General features: G+C 34.7%; 2 protein-coding genes across 7 annotated transcripts in view; one reads left to right on the top strand and one right to left on the bottom strand.

The window, feature by feature from the left end:
• Positions 1 to 1,092: 1,092 nt before the first annotated feature.
• On the bottom strand, positions 1,093 to 17,157 carry LOC106867846 (uncharacterized). 6 transcript variants are annotated; one of them, XM_014912881.3, is made up of 3 exons: positions 17,050 to 17,157; positions 5,833 to 6,238; positions 1,093 to 2,084 (listed from the first exon to the last, which is right to left on the bottom strand). In XM_014912881.3, exons 2-3 carry the CDS (start codon positions 6,221 to 6,223, stop codon positions 1,738 to 1,740), a joined length of 738 nt encoding a protein of 245 aa, XP_014768367.1. In that variant the 5' UTR covers positions 6,224 to 6,238; positions 17,050 to 17,157; the 3' UTR covers positions 1,093 to 1,737. The 6 variants fall into 6 exon arrangements, with proteins under 6 accessions (XP_014768367.1, XP_014768366.1, XP_014768372.1 ...); XM_014912880.3 differs by lacking the exon at positions 17,050 to 17,157 and adding an exon at positions 13,906 to 14,031; XM_014912886.3 differs by lacking the exon at positions 17,050 to 17,157 and adding an exon at positions 13,906 to 14,031 and having other exon boundaries at positions 5,866 to 6,238.
• Positions 14,055 to 18,367, top strand: part of LOC106867845 (inactive rhomboid protein 1) — an 88,090-nt gene continuing 83,777 nt past the window's right edge. Inside the window, exon 1 of the mRNA XM_014912879.3 lies at positions 14,055 to 14,195. The gene's annotated coding sequence lies outside the window, so the exon portion shown is untranslated. The remainder of the gene's footprint in view (positions 14,196 to 18,367) is intronic.

Raw genomic sequence — 18,367 nt, 5'->3', positions numbered from 1 at the left:
TAATTACTTTATCAAACCTGAAAGGATGAAAAGCAAAGTCCACCTTGGCAGCATTAAACTCAGAATGTAAAGAGCCAGAAATAGATTCGAATTTTGGTACAAAGCCAATTAAAGATTCTATGGTATCTATGGCTGGTAAAAGTCTACTATGTCAAACTGTGCAAATCTACAGTTGTTCTTATATCTGATGCCTTTAAAACCAGTCTGTAATTGACCCATGATTACTCCAAAGATGTAAATTGAAGGCCCTATTTAATTTATCTAGAATTGAATTTATTTCTGTTTTTGTTGGGTTAATCAACCTACATTTAGGGTTTCTATTAAAATTATTTTTATAGTCTTTAAGGGTGATAAAGTGGGGAAGGTATTCTACTCTGTTGGAAGCGATTCTTCTTGCTTCAATGTTCACCTCTCTGTATAAATTGTTACTTGTTTTTTGTATGTATCTGTGATGCTATTTAATAGGAGCCTGTTATGAAGATTTTTGTTGACTGCATATAAATTTTTCGTTTTGTCTGATTTCACAAAAATTTTGTCTGTTTTTAATATTATTAATTTTTCTTGCATAGTTTTTTGTATTAGATCTGTGATTTTTCTAAATCTAATTCTCCTTACCAGTTTAAACAGGTCCCTTTCAAAAGGCTCTATTTCTTTGATAGATGGTGGGTTTCTTCTGGACTTAAATCTGTATTTGTTTGTGTTTTCTTGTTTTTTTTTTATCAAAGAAATACACACATCATCTAATTTTGCAAATGAACTCCTCTGTTTTCTCTATGAGGCTTTTTAAATATTGCTTATTCACATGCACACACATATAAAACAAGTAACAAGGATTTCTGACATCAGCATGAGGTTAAAAATTTGCAGGAGAGGGCAACCTAATACACAATAGGCATTCTGTTACTGATGCAGGCAGAGTTGAAAACATTTAATCTGTCATGCTATAATTTCTGGCAAGTCACTATTTATAAGTAATAAATAATTAATTTGCTTAACATTAGACACTGAAAAACCTCTTAGTAACAGTGGTGAGTGAAACGCTATCAATAACATTAAGGAAAAAACAAAAAGGAAAAGAAAGAAAAAAAAGAATTTAAAAAAATCACCATGGTTTATATAGATATTTGTATGTTACAGAAGAGTGGTGAATCCCTGTAGAACAATGACAAGTCTCTGTAGAAGGCCTTATAAAACAAAGGCCAGTTCTTGGAGAGATAACTCTAAAATATATTGGATTCTTTGGCGTTTCGATGTGCCAATTTGATTGGCAGATCTCTTCAGAATGTTGAGAAGTGTGTTAAAGTTCATGGTATGAGAGATACCTATATATATATATATATATATATATATATATATATATATATATATATATATAGAGAGAGAGAGAGAGAGAGAGAGAGATGGGTTTTGTATTATTCCTGCTTAACCCTTTAGCATTTGGATTACTCTGTCAAATATAAATGCTTATTTATTCCCATTGTTTCGAATTAATCCTGCATTATCGCATGACTGACATTTCCATGATGTGATTGTTTATTTTAGAATAACAGTGTAGGATATGTATGAGAGGCCATATCTAGTCAGTTTGAACAAAAAACAGGAAGAATATTTAGGCCTGATATGGCTAGTTTAAGTGCTAAAGGGATAATACATTACAAAAAAGTCAAAAATGTTCAGAGATTATCTATTAAGACATTAAAACAACATTCTCATTTTTCATTTCATTTCTTTCACATTTCAGTTGGCGTTTTTCACTGATACATATGGATTATATTTTATGAAAAATCGAAGTGGTTTATTAACCCATATTTCATCCCCAGTTATATTAATTCTTTTGGAAATGTCAATCTCAGAATCTTCCACAGTATCTCCACTTGATAACCATAAACGGTTACTGGTTATCAAATCTTCTTTGTTGAATGTTTCCTTAGTGACATCAAGAGCCTGACAAAGTTTAGAAGGCCCATTACATAAGTTCTTCTCTTTTATTGGTTTCAAAGGATTCTTTTTTGAACGCAAACATTGCATTTTTTCAAGCCCTGATATGGGTTGAAGTGCTCGTATTAAAACAGCACAGCCATCTCCTGTAGAAAATAAATTTTAATTTAAATTAAAAAAAATTTTTTATTGAAGTTTTTATCTTATAAATTTGTCTGGTAAAATAGTCAACAATAAAAAATGAACGATATTGAAATCAACGACACAGAAAACATATATTAAGAAAAGGAAATTATGTTTTAACTACTCAGAATAAATAATTTCTCTTTTGGCAAACATAAAGGCATTTATTTTCTAACTTAGGTACAAGGCCATAAATTTTTGGGAAAGGGTACTGTTAGTGAAATTCCTTAACTGGTACTCAATTTATGAACTCCCACTGAAGAACATAAACAAATTTAACTGTACCTATGAAGATTATGACAATACAATTGTCAGGATCTTCTTAGACACAGGTGTGGCATGGTTAAAAAAATTTTGCTTAATGTGATTTCAGGTTCAGTCCCACTGCATGACACCTGAGGCAAGTCTTCTACTACAGCCCTGGATGGACTGGTACCTTTGTAAATGAATTTGGTAGGAGGAAACAGTTTAGAAGCCCTATATGTGCATGTGTGTGTTTCTCACTACTTGACAGCCAGTGTTGGCTTGTTTATGTCCCTGCGATTTAGTGGTTCAGTAAAAGGATGCTGTTAGAATAAATACCAGACCTAAAAATAAGTACCAAGATCAATTTGTTCAACTAAAAACCATTCAAGGCAGTGCTCCAGCATGGCTACAGTCCAGTAACCGAAATAAGTAAAAACAAAAGATATTTGACCACAAATGAAGAGTAAAAGAATGCAACATTGGATTCTATGCATCTAACTTGTATGACACTTTGGGCAAGTATCTTCTGGGCCAATCAAAGCCTTGTGAATGGATTTGGTAGATGGAAACTGAAAGAAGCCCATCACATATATCTATCTATCTATCTAGCTATATATCTATGCATGTGTTTGTCTTTGTTTGTCCCCCCCCCCACCACTTGACAACTGGTGTTGGTGTGTTTATATCCATAATGACTTAGTGGCTTGATAAAAGAGACCGATAGAATAAGTACCAAGCTTAATGAAATAAGTCTATAGGTCGATTTATTTGACTAAAAGCCCTTCAATGTAGTGCCCCAGCATGGCTGTAGTCAAATGACTGAAACAAGTAAAAGATAAAAACATGCACATTATAGTTTTTGTTCCTACTGCACTAATTCTAGAAATGGTTTTTTTTGTAAGCTACTACAAACATTCACTTTATTTTTAAATGATACAGCTGCAATTAATAAATACTGCAAAAAAAAAAAAAAGGAAAAAAGTAAATAATGTGTTAATATGATATTACTACAATCAATACAGAATGCAAATTAATTATCTTATTTCCTGGCATACAAGTCAAATTTTTCAGACCAAAATTTTCAACTAAAAATGGTAGGGCAACTTGCACAGCAAAATGACTTTGGAGGGCCAAAAATTCCATATGAAATGGAACCCATAAGTACAGAGAGAGAGAGAGAGAGAGAGAGAGAGAGAGAGAGAGAGAGAGAAGAGAGAGAGAGAGAGAGAGAGAGAGAGAGAGAGAGAGAGAGAGAGAAAGAGAGAGAGAGAGAGAGAACCATCAGTGTTCACCACTGCCACTCATTTTGTTAAGTAACAATTGAGTTGAAGTAGTTAACAAAAAACAAATAAAAAAACAACAAAGAATTATTACAAATCCAATTAACATTTACAAGTAGTTGAGTTACAAACTACCAGTATCAAGCTTTGCTGTCTATTTCATTAATAGTTTATAAATGTAATGTCATATAAGACAGAATTATTTTAAAACTGCCTCAGGTCAATTCTTAATTAACAAAATGAACTGTCGTTTAATTGACATTTAATGTTTATTAAGATTCAATTACATTTTAACATGACTTTTGAAAGTTTATTTTGTAAGAGTTTAATTTTCTTTTTCTATGGTTTATGACTTTATACCCTAGTCACAAACAAGAGTGCTACATAGAGTGTGTGAATCTTGATGTATAGCAGAAATAACTTTTAGTTTTAAAAGTCAATCACAAAATAAGTCACAATACTTAGTGACAGAACAAACCGGCTATAGAGGCGATTCATTGGGTAATAGTGAGATATTTCTATAATATAATACAAGTGCTATATACTTCTGTAATATATGATATGCCTTTAATTTATCATAATATATCATGATAATATTCTAGCTTCATTCAGTATAACTATATAATGAATGGTTTATCATAATGCTAATGGGAATAGTATTAAATTAATATATGTTAACACTATAGCACTATTCAGTATAACTATATACTGAATGTTTTGTTATAATGCTAATGAGAATAGTCTATATTTATATTATGTTAATACTATAGCATCATTCAGTATAATTATATACTAAATGTTTTGTAATAATCGTAATGAGAATAGTCTTAAATAAGACAATGGTTACAGGATTAAAATACCTTAACTGGTATAATATCTGATAGAAATGGCAAGGTCTAAATATGAAAAAGAAAATAATATCAAGTTGTTGAAATTTCTTTTTATTGTAGTAGCAAATAGGTTTAATTCTTGAAAAATTTGAATACAGTCATATTCTCTGAGCAAGGAAAATTCTAATTTTTGAAGTTCATATGGGATTAATGTGCCTACAGCTTTTTCAGACCCTGTGAGACCTTTTCTTCTTGAACTCTACATGCTGGTGGTTGCAGGTAAAACATGAACAATGATGAAATTCCAGAAGTTCTGGATAGCAAATGGTTAGTGCATAGCTTGGAATGAATGGGGGGGGGGTCTTACTTTCTTTCATTTGACACAACATGGATGTAGAGAAAGAGACAAGAGAGTCAGGTGGTTCCGACACAAAGCAATGAAGTTGGAACAATGGTACAAGTTTAATTTTCATTTGCAATGAAGGAAGAATACAACAATGGTTTTCAGTTTGCAAATAATTGAGAGATTATCATAGTTTTTACTTGTACTTTTATTTCTGTATTCCATAGGAATAGGAAAGTAAAATATTTGTACTAAATTGATGATGATACAACAGATTTATATAATTAGTCATTGGGTAAATATTGCAGGGTAGGTGGATAATCTCTGGGAAATTCAAGCCCAAAACTTGATTTCAAGTCTTAGTTATTTCACATTGCTAAAGAATTTCTTAAAGGGATAAGCATAACACAATAGAATTTTCAATCTCTCCCACATCTATAAACTTAATATCTACAACGGAGAGAAGTTAGTTAAATTCTATCAGATAAGTCAGGCATTTTCTTTTTCTCTTCTTCACAATCAGAATGCACTTCAGTTTAGAATGTCTGTAAACTAAATCGATATGAAATAAAAATTTACTTTGTATTCACAAACCCTTGGCATATTTTACTCCCCACTCCTTCTTTTCAACTCTCATACACACAACCAAGAGAAACATTTGTAATTCATAGATGTCTTTAATCAGTTAACTATTCAGAACCCCTAGTGTACCACTGAGCACCCCCATCACACTGTCAAATTCTGTTCTGAATAAAAAAGGTTTGTCTATACTTCATCTCATGGTATGTTTGAAACCCTAACGTGATCACTTGGCCACCAAGAAATAGCAGCTAAATCACACCCTACCATTTTAGAAAAGCAAAGATGCTGTAGATAGTGTAGTTATAGAGTCCTAGATACACTATGTCAGAAACTGAAATAGGATTTTCTCGACTGGGATTCCTTTGATCAGTAATATGTTAAATGAGAGCTAGTCTGGAAATAAACAACATCAATAAGAAGGAAATCTTACCAGAACTTGAGATATTCATACAATTGTACATACCATATATGGTATACACATAAAGAGTTCCTGGAGGCATGAACATAGCTTCAGTCCGTTCTGTTCTTCTATTGTTGTAAGAATGGGAACATGCATCTTCAATGCCACAGTATGCTTCAGTTTCCACTATTTTACCACAAACCTGAGAGCCATCATCAAATGCTCGTACAATATACCTGCCAAGAAGAGCTCTGCTAAGATCTACACATTCTTTTTGGTAGAAAGTGCCTATAAGCCTAAGGCATGGATCAAACAGTTTTTTAATGCTTGAAGAACTTTCCTCCTTGTTTTGTTTGGCAAAATATTTACTAGAGGTTATTTCAGAATCTTTATGCTCAGCTTGTCTCTTTTTTGGTGCCATATTTCTTTGCTTTCACTAAAGACAGCGAGAGAGATGAAAAGAGAGATATGAGAAAAATGTGAAAGAGAGCGATTGGGAGATGAAAAAGTAGTGAAGACAGATACATACACATATGTAATCAATATCTATAAAACACAAGATGTTTGTGTGTGTGTGTGTGTACGTGAATGTGGGTTATGCACGTCCACAAATTAGCACGCATGTCGCTCCAATTTTAGGAGGACATTGTTCATGACCCTATCTGTGTTTTTGTCAACTTTTTTTCACAGAGGCACCCGCGTATAGCTGTAAAAATCGATAAACTTTTACCAATTTTGAAGTTTGTTGACATGGCGAAGTCAAATCTGTGCGTACGCGCGTGAAGGAGAGAGAGAGCAAGAGAGAGAGAAAGAAAGAAAGAGAGAGAGAGAAAGAAAGAAAGAGAGAAAGAAAGAAATAGTGTGTTTGTGACAAGGGGAGAAACAGTGTTTGCCAAGCGTCTTAAAAAAAAATGAAAAAGTGGAAGAGGGAGACAAAGCGGCTAAGGAAAAAAAAATTTCTCTCACCAAGACAGCGTCTAACAAAAAAAAAAAAAAAAAAAAAGAAACGAACAAGTGGAAGAGGGAGACAAAGCGTATTACGAAAGAAAATGTAGCTAAGGAAGACAGAGTAAAATGCATTTTTTATACAAAAGCATTATGTAGATCTATGATAAGGATATTCTAGTTGTGACCATCCTAGTAATTTAGGGTCATCTATGACCAACAGTTCTCAAACCATCAAATGCCAGGCCCTGTTGCCATTAAAGGAAAAAAAAATTAGCGAAATTTTTGGGTCTTCTTCTTGTTTAAATATGAGAAGATGGAGTTTGCATTCATATAATTCTTGTTTTTCCACCAGGGTGTTGAACAAATTTACTAAAGGTGTTGGCCAGGCTGATGATATAGTTGTACCTGTATCTTTTATTTAATCCAGCCATTAGTTTGCTGTCATGCTGGGGCACCACCTTGAAGTGTGTAGTTGAATAAATTGACTCCATTACTTAGGTATTTTTTTAAAGTCTGGTACTTTTTCTATCAGACTCTCATACTGAACTGCTAAGTTAAAGGAATGTGAACAAGCGAACACTGGCTGTCAAGCAGTGGAAGGAACAAACATATACACCCACACCCACATATATCATCATCATCATTTAACGTCTGTTTTCCATGCTGGCATGGGTTGGATGATTTGACAAAGAGTTGGCAAAGCTGGGAGATATACCAGGTTCTTTTGTCTGATTTGGCATGGTTTTTACAGCTGGATGGCCTTCCTAATGCCAATCACTTTGCAATGTACTGGGTGCTTTTTACATGGCATCAACACTGGTGCTTTTTATGTAGCACCATTACTGACAGAGTCACCAAGTACTTTACAAGACAAAAAAGGCAAAATCTTCTTGACTGGGAGATGGGAATAGTATTGAGTGAGTGACTTTGTGTCAGTTGAGAGATTCAAGATATGAAAGGACAGAGATGGGTGTCCTGCTGACGATACATGAATACACCAGTTGGAAAAGAAAAGAGAGTGAGTTAGAAAGTAAGATAAGGATAGTAATGGTGAGAGAAATGATGGCAAAGATGTGTTGGGACATTTTCTCGAAGGACATTGGGGGATGGTGAGAACAGGTGAGGTGATATAGAGGTTTGAACAGGGTGAGTGGGCAGGATAGGTGGGAAGAAATATAGGAAAGGTTTGAGGGCGGGGGTTGCAATAGATATAACAGCATTGAGGGTGATAGCAGATAAGCAAGGTGTTAATGGAGACTAGCACAAGGAGGAGAAGGTGTAGAAAGGAGGTGACTTAGATGGGGGAAGATAATGGGAAATGAATTTGGCTTGGGGTGGGGAAGAAAGGTAACTGAGAAAGCCTGGGGTGGCTTTCTGCTCTCAGGTGATGGGTGTTAGGGAATGAAATGTGGTGGTAGTGGGGGTTGTTGGGGCAGGAGTAAAGCCCCTCATAGACAAGCATTACCCATGGCTTTAGGATATCAATTCATATCAATTCTGCTATGGTGGATGAGTTTTCTTGAGTACAGCAAGGTACCAGATATCTCAGTCCTTCGTCATCTTTGTAAGAGTCAGCATCTTATTTATTTGTTTACTGCCCACAAGGGGCTACACATAGAGGGGACAAACAAGGACAGACAAACGGATTAAGTCGATTAGATCGACCCCCAGTGCGTAACCGGTACTTAATTTATCGACCCCGAAAGGATGAAAGGCAAAGTCGACCTCGGTGGAATTTGAACTCAGAACGTAATGGCAGACGAAATACCGCTTAGCATTTCGCCCGGCGTGCTAACGTTTCTTGAGATCAGCCTTCAATACTTTGTCCCATGTCTTCCTGGGTCTCCCCCTTAAGCTTAACTTTTTTCTCAATACACTAGTACTGTCACACATGCACATCCAGTGAAGCATACTAGCTTCATTTCTCTCTAGTCTTTGCATGTTCTATACATTCAGGGCCCATGTCTCACTACCATGTAGCATTGCTGTTTATACACATGCATCATACAACTTTCTTTACATTTGCAGAGAGAGAGAGAGAGAGAGAGAGAGAGAGAGAGAGAGAGAGACCTTTGGTTGTCACCTTTCTTTATCCTATTCTTATTCTAGTAATTACACTTTTGGTATATCCTCCTCCACTGCTAATTAAATCACCCAAGTTGTAGAAATTATCGACAGGACACAGAATTCAGGGTATTGGAACAAAAAAAAAAAAGGACTGTCAATTTTCCACCTTCTTAACACCACTGCCAGTTTTGCTGCATGTTTAAAAAGTTAGAAACTATCTTAATTTTGTTAAATATAGCTATTTGTCTGTTCCATTTTCAAGCCTTACAATGTTCCTCTCTTATATAAAATACTGATATGTGACAATGAGTGTCATTGTCATACAAGTGATCTTTGTTTCCAATCTTCCATCTGACCCATGCAAATATGTATTATTTAAGGGAAAGAAATTTTTAGCTGCTATTTCTAGCAGGTCAAGCAAGCACACAGAAGCCCCCTCAAATATTTCCGGCACAAATTCTATTGTGTTCCATATAAAACTATCATTTACACCAAAATATAAGCATTACCTTCAATTACAACAGTTGACAATAATTAAAAGTTATTAACTGATACCATAAGGAAATGAAAAATAGCTTTTGTTAATTTGACAGCTATTATTTTTGCTTGTTTGTAAAGTTAGGTTCAAGACAAGTGTAGTTTTGGTGCCTGAGGCTTTTATTGTTAAAGGAGAATGGGAGGTCTTTATGTAATTAGTATTCAGTATGTCTAAAAGTTTAATTTGAGGTAATTAAAATGTCAAATTTTATCATATATACAAACACATTTGTATCAGCCTGTGTGTGTGTGAGAGAGAGAGAGAGAGAGAGAGAGAGAGAGAGAGATAGAGACAAAGTGATAGATAGATAGATAGATAGATAGAGAGAGAGAGAGAGAGTTTAGCTAATTTTATTTGGCCAGCAATATCTTACACAATTACACTAACACACCATACAGATACAGAGATGAAGTCACTCTCTCTGCAAGAAATAGCAGTCAAATGATTCTCAAAATCACAATCTAACATCTTAAAAACAAAGTGATACACTGGACACTGTTGTCCTGGATATACCCCCCCCCCACCGAAAATTTGATGAGCATGCACTACATGTCTGTATGCTAGGCATAACAGCTGGGAACTGATGCAGCCTACTGATGCAAAAATTTTCACACATGCACAGGATGGGGGGGGGGGTCACATCCCACCCTATGGATTTTGCCCAAGTGACATTAGTTTTTGTGGGAAAAAATGAAGTTGGATACTTTTTTAATTCCCCATTGAATAAGTAGAAAAACACAAGAAATCTTCCATTAGCAATTTATCAGATAGGGAATTAAAATTCTTTATCTGATGAATTGCTAATGGGAGATTTCTTATAAGTTTTTCTACATGTATATCAATCTAACTCATAATGGTGAAGAAACATATGTAATATGGAATAAACATTATTATCATGGCTTGGTTCCATCCCAGGCCACAGTAACAAAGTCCACCCGTCACACTTCTCAGTCCATCATCACTGCCTCGAAGTCCTGGATACATTCCAGGCCAGTGTCTGCAATCAAGTTGTTGATGTGTGATGACGCTTTCCTCTTCTTACATCACCATGAAGTGGGTTCCACAAGAATAATTTAGATGCTTCCAGCAGAGGATGGCACACACAGTGACCAGATAGTCACAGCTGTCTTTGCCCAATCTTCTCACTAACTTTTTGCAGGTCTCTATAAAAGCAATCATTTATTATATGCTGCTGCCATTTCACATTTAGGGCCATTTGTAGCATCCTTGTGTAACATCCATTTAGTCTATTTGATAATTTCTTTCTCAGTGTCCATGTTTTACTGATTTGATAGTTTCAAATTTTCCAGTTTTCTGTTTTAATAAGCAATTACTTTGCAGAAAGTACTTTCTAGTATTTAACACCATTCTTCAATGCTTTCAACTTTGATATGGATCATAACACCTACGGATATACTTTGGAGAACTAGAAAATGCAGAAAATGCAGAAACTAGAAAATGCAGATATGCTTCATGAGAGCACAACTTGGACTATAACTCTATCTACATGCTATATATTATACTAGCAGATACCCGGCGTTGCTCGGGATTAAAATGGCATAGTTTGTATGTATATTACAGTTATGTTGAAACAAGTGATACAGGAAAGTGAAGCATTGACGACAAAACATTTGTGGAGTAAATGATGGGCTCTGTTTGGAGGAATCCAGGTCCTAACCTGTCATAGAAAATTGGAGTTGTGGGGTAAGTGGATATACTCTCCTTTGTGAACAGACAGATTGACAGAGAGACAAAGATATGTGGTGCTGTCATTTGCCATTACTGAATTATGACAATTATAAACAAACGTCTTTTTTCTTCTCTGTGGTCAGAAAAATGTATATATGATTTATAATTTTCCTTTGACATAAAACAATGGCACCTTTGTAAGGTGCAGCATTAAATTTTGTTTCGAATATCTGCTTTAATATTATTATGTTTGAATTGTTGGAAGGATGTTTTTTGACTTCCAAACATTTCCAGTGAATAAAAAAAGGTATGCCATGAAGGTCTAATAGGGAAAAAAGTTATTAATAATGTGGCAGCAGTCTTCTAAGAATTTATACAGAAATATATGACCTTTGTTAACTGGTCTGGAACCAAGAATGCTGGAAAATTGGTTGTGTACTTATATATATAAATAACGACTGTAGAGACAGCATGTGTGTAGATAAATAGTAAGTTCACAAACATTGTAGTCTTGCTGTGTAAATAACCAGTTTCAAACAGTTATAGTTGTCTGAAGAGTGTTCATTGGTTTACGCCTTCAGAGAGAAACAACAGCTTAGAGTAATGAGCAACGACTCCAGTTTTACTCATTTGCATATCCGTACATTCACTTTGTGTATTAAATAACTAAAATACTGAATGTACTGATATATAAATGCGTAAAATCGGCACCTGTCACTCAAAGTATTTTTGAAAAGTAGCTCAAATCTGCATTCTCATTCTCTGGAGGAGGCCAGCTCCAGTGAATACAGTTAAGATGGTAATAGCCTGTCAAAAATAGTTGAGATTAGGTTCGTCCTGGAAAAAGAGAGAGAGCCCTGTTACTTAATCACAACATACCCTCACTCATTCACTCTCTCTCTCTCTTTGTTTCTGTCTGTGTCTTTATTTGTCTCTAACTTAATGGCATTTTGCGATTATGTATACATGTATGTGAACTCCTAAATGCTTGTCTATCTATTGATGTTGCGCTTGACCTGTCTCTGTAACAAGAACAAACGATTTTAAGTGATAGAACTTTTCTTCGGCATTTCGCATCGTTTTCGATGTTGCCTCTCATGCTTCCGTGATAAGAACCAGGTTCTACAAGTGGAGTGTCAATTAAACTGTCTTCCCCTTTTTCAATTTGTGATCTTATGCATGTTAGAAATCAGCTATCGATAGTAGAATCGGAATAGGACTCAAGTTCAAATTAGGCCCAGGTCGACTTTGTTATTCATACATTGATGGTTAAAGGAATAAGTACCAGTTAAGTTGTGAGTGAAATCATGTATCAGATGGTCTTGTGTCTAAGATAAAGGTTAGTTTTAGGCAGGTGGATTGCAAAACTAGCAGAACAGTAGACAAAATGCTGTCATTTTATATTCTGAGTTCAAATCTTTTCAGGGAAGCTGTACGTTACATCCAACGCCGCAGTTTAATTGTTTCTCTCTAACAAGATTTCTTATTTCTTTACTGCCCACAAGGGGCTACACACAGAGGGGACAAACAAGGACAGGCAAACGGATTAAGTCGATTATATCGACTCCAGTGTGTAACTGGTACTTATTTAATCGACCCCGAAAGGATGAAAGGCAAAGTCGACCTCGGCGGAATTTGAACTCAGAATGTAGCGGCAGGCGAAATACCGCTAAGCATTTCGCCTGACGTGCTAACGCTTCTGCCAGCTCGCCGCCTTTCTAACAAGATTCCTGGACTTGTGTTTGTGTCACAAATCATTATTATTTTTCCAAGTAAATCAATGTAAGATCTTTTGTTAGTTTCAGAAGGGATGCGAGAATCATGTGCACAGCCTTTTATTCTAAACCAAAACAAAAACAACATTTGAAAAAGACATTATCAAACATTAAACGATAAAAACAAGAAAAGCCTAAATTTAAATTAAAATCAACAAGTCAATAGGAAATTATACCAGTATTTAAGTAGCTCACATGAGTAATTTTCTTCCGTATATGGAAAATGACTCAAGCGAGTTACTTAGATACTGATCAAGCAATCATCAGTTTCAAAGGACGCTTCTACTTGGTCGCCCGCTCTGCAAGAAACAACTTATTCTATCTCAAATCACACACCGTACCATCCATAAAAATCTAAAATATATTGAGTAATATAATTCGTGGTACACACTGTCTAAAAAAAAAAAAAAAAGTGACAAGATAGTTAAGACTGGAATGCTTTTGAGGGATTCAATATCTACCGCAAATTTTTAGCGGGAGACTTAATCTGGCAACCGGTTTAATCCGAGCACATGGTCATAATCCCTGGGTGCCATTAGCGGAGTTCACTCTGTTTCAAACAATCGGACAAGGTCTCCGGTTTGAATGAAACTTCAGCCTACGAGTCATTGTGACTCTGAAAAATGGTCCATGAAGTTCTTTTTATTTTTAGCGACCATATTAAGACGTCTAGCATGCTTTTTTTCTATCTATTTACATATATATGGGGCAATAAACGAAAATTTGACTTTCTCTCTCTCTCTCTACATACACACACGCAAACATATAGAGAGAGATACAAATTAAATGGGCAGTAGTCAAGTAGATGTAGGATAACGTGAAATGAGTCAGTGAGAGAGCCACTACTTGTCCGTTATGCTAGAAATAGCAGCTAAATCTTCTTCGAATCAAGCACTATCATATTTAAAAAAAAGGGATACATTGAATAGCCTAGTCATATTATTGAAAGGGGATTGTCAGCTGTAAATCTTTCGATTAAAGGCATGCCCAGTCACAGAATGACAGCTGACATCGGGTTAAAAAAAAACAAACAAAAGTATTAGAAGCAGTACTCAACAATCATCTTAAGAATAGTAGTTATTGTACCGGCAGTAGTAGTAGATGTACAAGCAGTAATATTAGAACTTCCATGTCAATAAGAGCCCATTGCTGTCCTAAGATAAATAGACAGTAGGAGGGAGGGCGAGAGAGAAAGTGGGCGGAGGTGCTAGAGAGAGAGAGAGAGAGAGAGAGTGAAATAAACAAGGCGTCACTATCGCCTCGTTAGAAACCCAGTAATGGTTGCTTGCTCTTGTTCACAGCACAATAGATACCTGTTCTAATTTTAAAAAAAAAGGGATAATATTTTTCTCTCTTGTCTTGTCCATTTCGCAGAGGTAAGTCTATTGTCTTTCGTTTCCACACAAATTAATTTCTAATGTTCCAATTTATAGAGTTTATACAAATCTTTCATTATTACCTTAGTTGAATTAAATAGCGGTAAACTTTCTTCACTGCCTTTGTTATAATTAATAAAGGTAAACTTTCTTAAAATGTTTTAGTTACTGATAGAAGTATAAATCAGACTTTTTATGTTTTAGAAACCATATCTGGAAATGTGCAGGTGAGCTTAAGAGATATTACAATGATTAGAAACGACCTTTTTAGAGTATTGAAATACCTGATTTCTCCCCACTTCCTCTTTACATGTATCAACAAAACCCTCTTAGCTTGGACATACTTTTTAACTAACAACCGATTTAAATGACCAGTAATTATCTCACTGATTCTTTCTCGTGCATAAATTGAAACCATTAAGTAATTGATAAATTACTTAAATTGTATTAGTTTCAGTTTGTAAAATAAATACTTTCTCTTCATACTAATGTATATTTAGTTTTTCTCCAGGTTGCTAGCTTATTTTCATTTAGTTCTAGGCCAGCTCTAATTGAGGAAACGTATGATCAATGGTGTGCCTGCCAATCGTGCCCATCCCATTTTAGCAATAGAGGTAAACATTAAAGTAAACTGAACAATTACCCCTAAATTGTTTACTAATAGCGGTCTCTCCATTTTGGATAATGATAGAGGTAAACTTTCCTCTCCTCACATGATAGATTTCTTTAAAACATAATATCGTATTAAACTCATCCACTGATCACATAATATTTCGTCGCACAACCTAAAGAATGTTGGATTTCCTTACTCATCTCTACTCTTTTCTTTCTCTCTATGTGTGCAAATACATACATACATGCATACACACAGATATACGTGTGTGTGTGTGTGTCCAGTATATATATATATGAATGCATGTTTTTCTTTTAATCGAGATCGGATTGTTTCATGTACTGGAACGAAACTCTCGACCCTTGAGTCACCGTAACGTCTACTGATTATTAATAAACAACAAACATATTCTCTTGTTTTGAATCATTTTCCTGTTTGCATCACCAAACACCACATACCTGCATGTTTTTATGTTCAGTTATATATAACAAAAACAATTTTTCATTAATCATATATATATACTCTATACTTTTGTAGAGTACAAATTTAATTATTCTTAATATTATTGACAGTGACTTCGAAGTTTCGGTCAGCTGAATCATCGTCGGACTATAAAATATTGAGGGTGAGGAGTGAATGAGCGCACAAAAGCGAGAAACTTGAAGTAGCACCAAAGTGAATCATCAACTTCTGTGCTTGTGTGTGTGTACATAAATGCTCACATACACACATATGCCTCACATCTCTCTGTCTAACACACACACACACATGTATGTATGTGTGTGTATATATATATATATATATATATATATATATATATATACACATTTGAAAAAAATTTTAAAAAGAGGTGTTTTTTGGGAAAGTCTTGTCATATATATATAGCTGGTGATATCATAGTATGTGGAAAATTTAATCAAGCGAAAGAATGTTTTCAGTACTGATAGGTAAGAATGAAATTAATATTTATACAAAGTTGAGTGTAAATTGCCACTCGGATTCTCTCGTTCGCGATTCTCAGGCGACTTGTTACTTGCAGTTCGGGATTGTCTGTGTGTGTGTGTGTGTGTGTGTGTAGGTGTATTTTTAAACATCGCGAAATTTGAAAATTAGTTCTTTCACGAAGTTGCTCAAATACATACATACATACATACATACACACACACATACATACACACACACACACACACACACACACACACACACACATACATACATGAAAGTTTACAAAATTAAAATTTGTTACATTCATATTTGAAATCATCAGATCGAATTAGTAGTCTAAGACACTACGTCATGATATTTAGTCCTTTATTTAGTTTCACAACCTTTGTTCCCACGACCATGTGCATCCTTTATATTTATTTATAAAACTATGGTATCGTAAACAACACATAACTTAATATATAAACTAAAGAGCGTACTTCACTGAACGTTTATTTCACGTGTATTGTTTAAACTTAATTTCTAAAATGGAATATGCCTGGGGAAAAGCAAAAGATGTGCATATGTGTATGGATTACTTTCATGGAATGGTTCCCCAGAATCGTGGATCAGTTGCCTGCATATAGATATACATATCTGCGTATGACTTCATATATAGATATTGTATATATTCCAATATACGAATATGCTTATGTGCACAATGATTATTTTAAACTCTAAAAGGCTTCCTGTTTTCAAATACTGATTGTATTTTCCTTTGACCATTTCAACTGTATATATTCACAAAATTCTGTATTCATGTTTTACACACATAAAGAACAAAAAAAAACCCAAAAAAACAAAACAAAACAAAGACCTCCCCCACCGATTAGTCGATGTTACATCATTTACATCCATGCTATAAATATTTTGATCATGACATGTGAGCTTTGTCACGGCTCTTTAGTTTATTCCAACAACCATTGTGGGTATTTGACCATGCTATAGCAATGTTTTGTGTCAGTGTTCGTATTTGTTTTACAAAATGTATCGGTGACTCAGCGTGTTGCCTTTTGATTGAAGACATGCATTAATAATGTCTGTGTATAAACAGATCCAAAGATATTACAAACCGTTTCTTAATGAATCATACAAATGTCTTTTCTCTCTCTTTCTTGATTTAGCAATATGTATTTCCCGGAAATAATCTCTGACAGTCTCAAATATAATTAATTATTTATTTAAACAAAAACTAATTCTAATTAACTGCACAATAAATTAAAACCTTGCAAAAATATACAATATAAACATAATTACCTCACTTGGCGTGTAATTGGGCTATTAAATTCATTTATGATGTTTATATAAAAATGTGTATGACAAGTATTCATTACTTGCACACACATATATGTATGTATTTTATACAATGTCCAATACTTGTGTGTGTGTGTGTGTATGTGTGTGTAGTCGTCTAAGAATCCATAAGTCAGGGAAAAAGGCACTCGTTTGTGGATATATTAATCAACGTATATTTATTTTCTATTCTGCCATTTCTGATAAGCAGTTATTAGAAATTTGTCTGATTATCTAATATCAGGTGTGAAACCGATTGCTAAAATTTACTTAATGGATCTATAATATTGTATACATCATCATCATCATCATTTAACGTCCGTTTTCCATGCTGGCATGGGTTGGACAGTTTGACAGGAGCTGGTAAGACTGGGGGCTGCACCAGGTTCTGTTTGTTCTGGCATGGTTTCTACGGTTGGATGCCCTTCCTAATGTCAACTACTTTACAGAGTTCACTGGGTGCTTTTTACGTGGCACCATACACTGATTATATTATATTATATTATATATATATATATATATATATATATATATATATATATATATATATATATATATATACATATATATATATATATGTGTGTGTGTGTGTGTGAATATGTGTCATACCTCACCTTTAACACCCTCTTATCTACTGTCAATTCCCCACACTCATCATGACTCAATTACTATAGCCACCACTTCATACATCTGACTTCCATCTCTGTATATCTCCCTCTCCTTCCACTCTTCCACCCAGTACATCATCTCCCTATTTTCTGATCCATCTACAGGTTTATTATACTACTACTCTACAACCCTTTCTGAACTGTCACTTAAATCACATCCTCTCATACTTCAGCATCTCAAATCCTGACATCAAGCTACTTCTCCCTCTACTGCAATCCCATTCAGGCGAGGGAGTTTCTTTTACTTTGTATTGCAAGTTTTTTGGGAACCTCACTAACACCAATGCCATGAAGAAAAGCACCCAATACACAGTGTAAGAGATTAATGTTAAGAAGAACATCCAGTCATAGAAACCATGTTAAAGCAGACATTGGAGCTTGACTGTCCTGCAGCTAAAATGATTCCTGTCATACCATCCAAACCATGTTAGCATGGAAGAATGGAGGATGTATATTAAATGATGATGATAATATGTGTGTGTGTGTGTGTGTCTCTCACTCTCTCTCTCTCTCATAATATATATATATATGTATATATATATATAATCAAATGAATAACATACGATAGATAATTGTCAGTTCATTACAGCTGTTTGTTATGTATACTTATATTG

This window comes from Octopus bimaculoides, chromosome 10, assembly GCF_046866305.1.
Source record: "Octopus bimaculoides isolate indiv1 chromosome 10, ASM4686630v1, whole genome shotgun sequence".
Taxonomy (NCBI): domain Eukaryota; kingdom Metazoa; phylum Mollusca; class Cephalopoda; order Octopoda; family Octopodidae; genus Octopus; species Octopus bimaculoides.
The sequence above is the reverse complement of the archived record's forward strand: the minus strand, read 5'-3'. Positions and strand labels throughout refer to the sequence as shown.

Coding starts and splice junctions, on each gene's coding strand:
- LOC106867846 (XM_014912881.3), bottom strand. CDS start 6,223: ATGGCACCAAAAAAGAGACAAGCTGAGCATAAAGATTCTGAAATAACC. Junction 2,085..5,832: donor TATGAATATCTCAAGTTCTG/GTAAGATTTCCT, acceptor TATTTTCTACAG/GAGATGGCTGTGCTGTTTTA.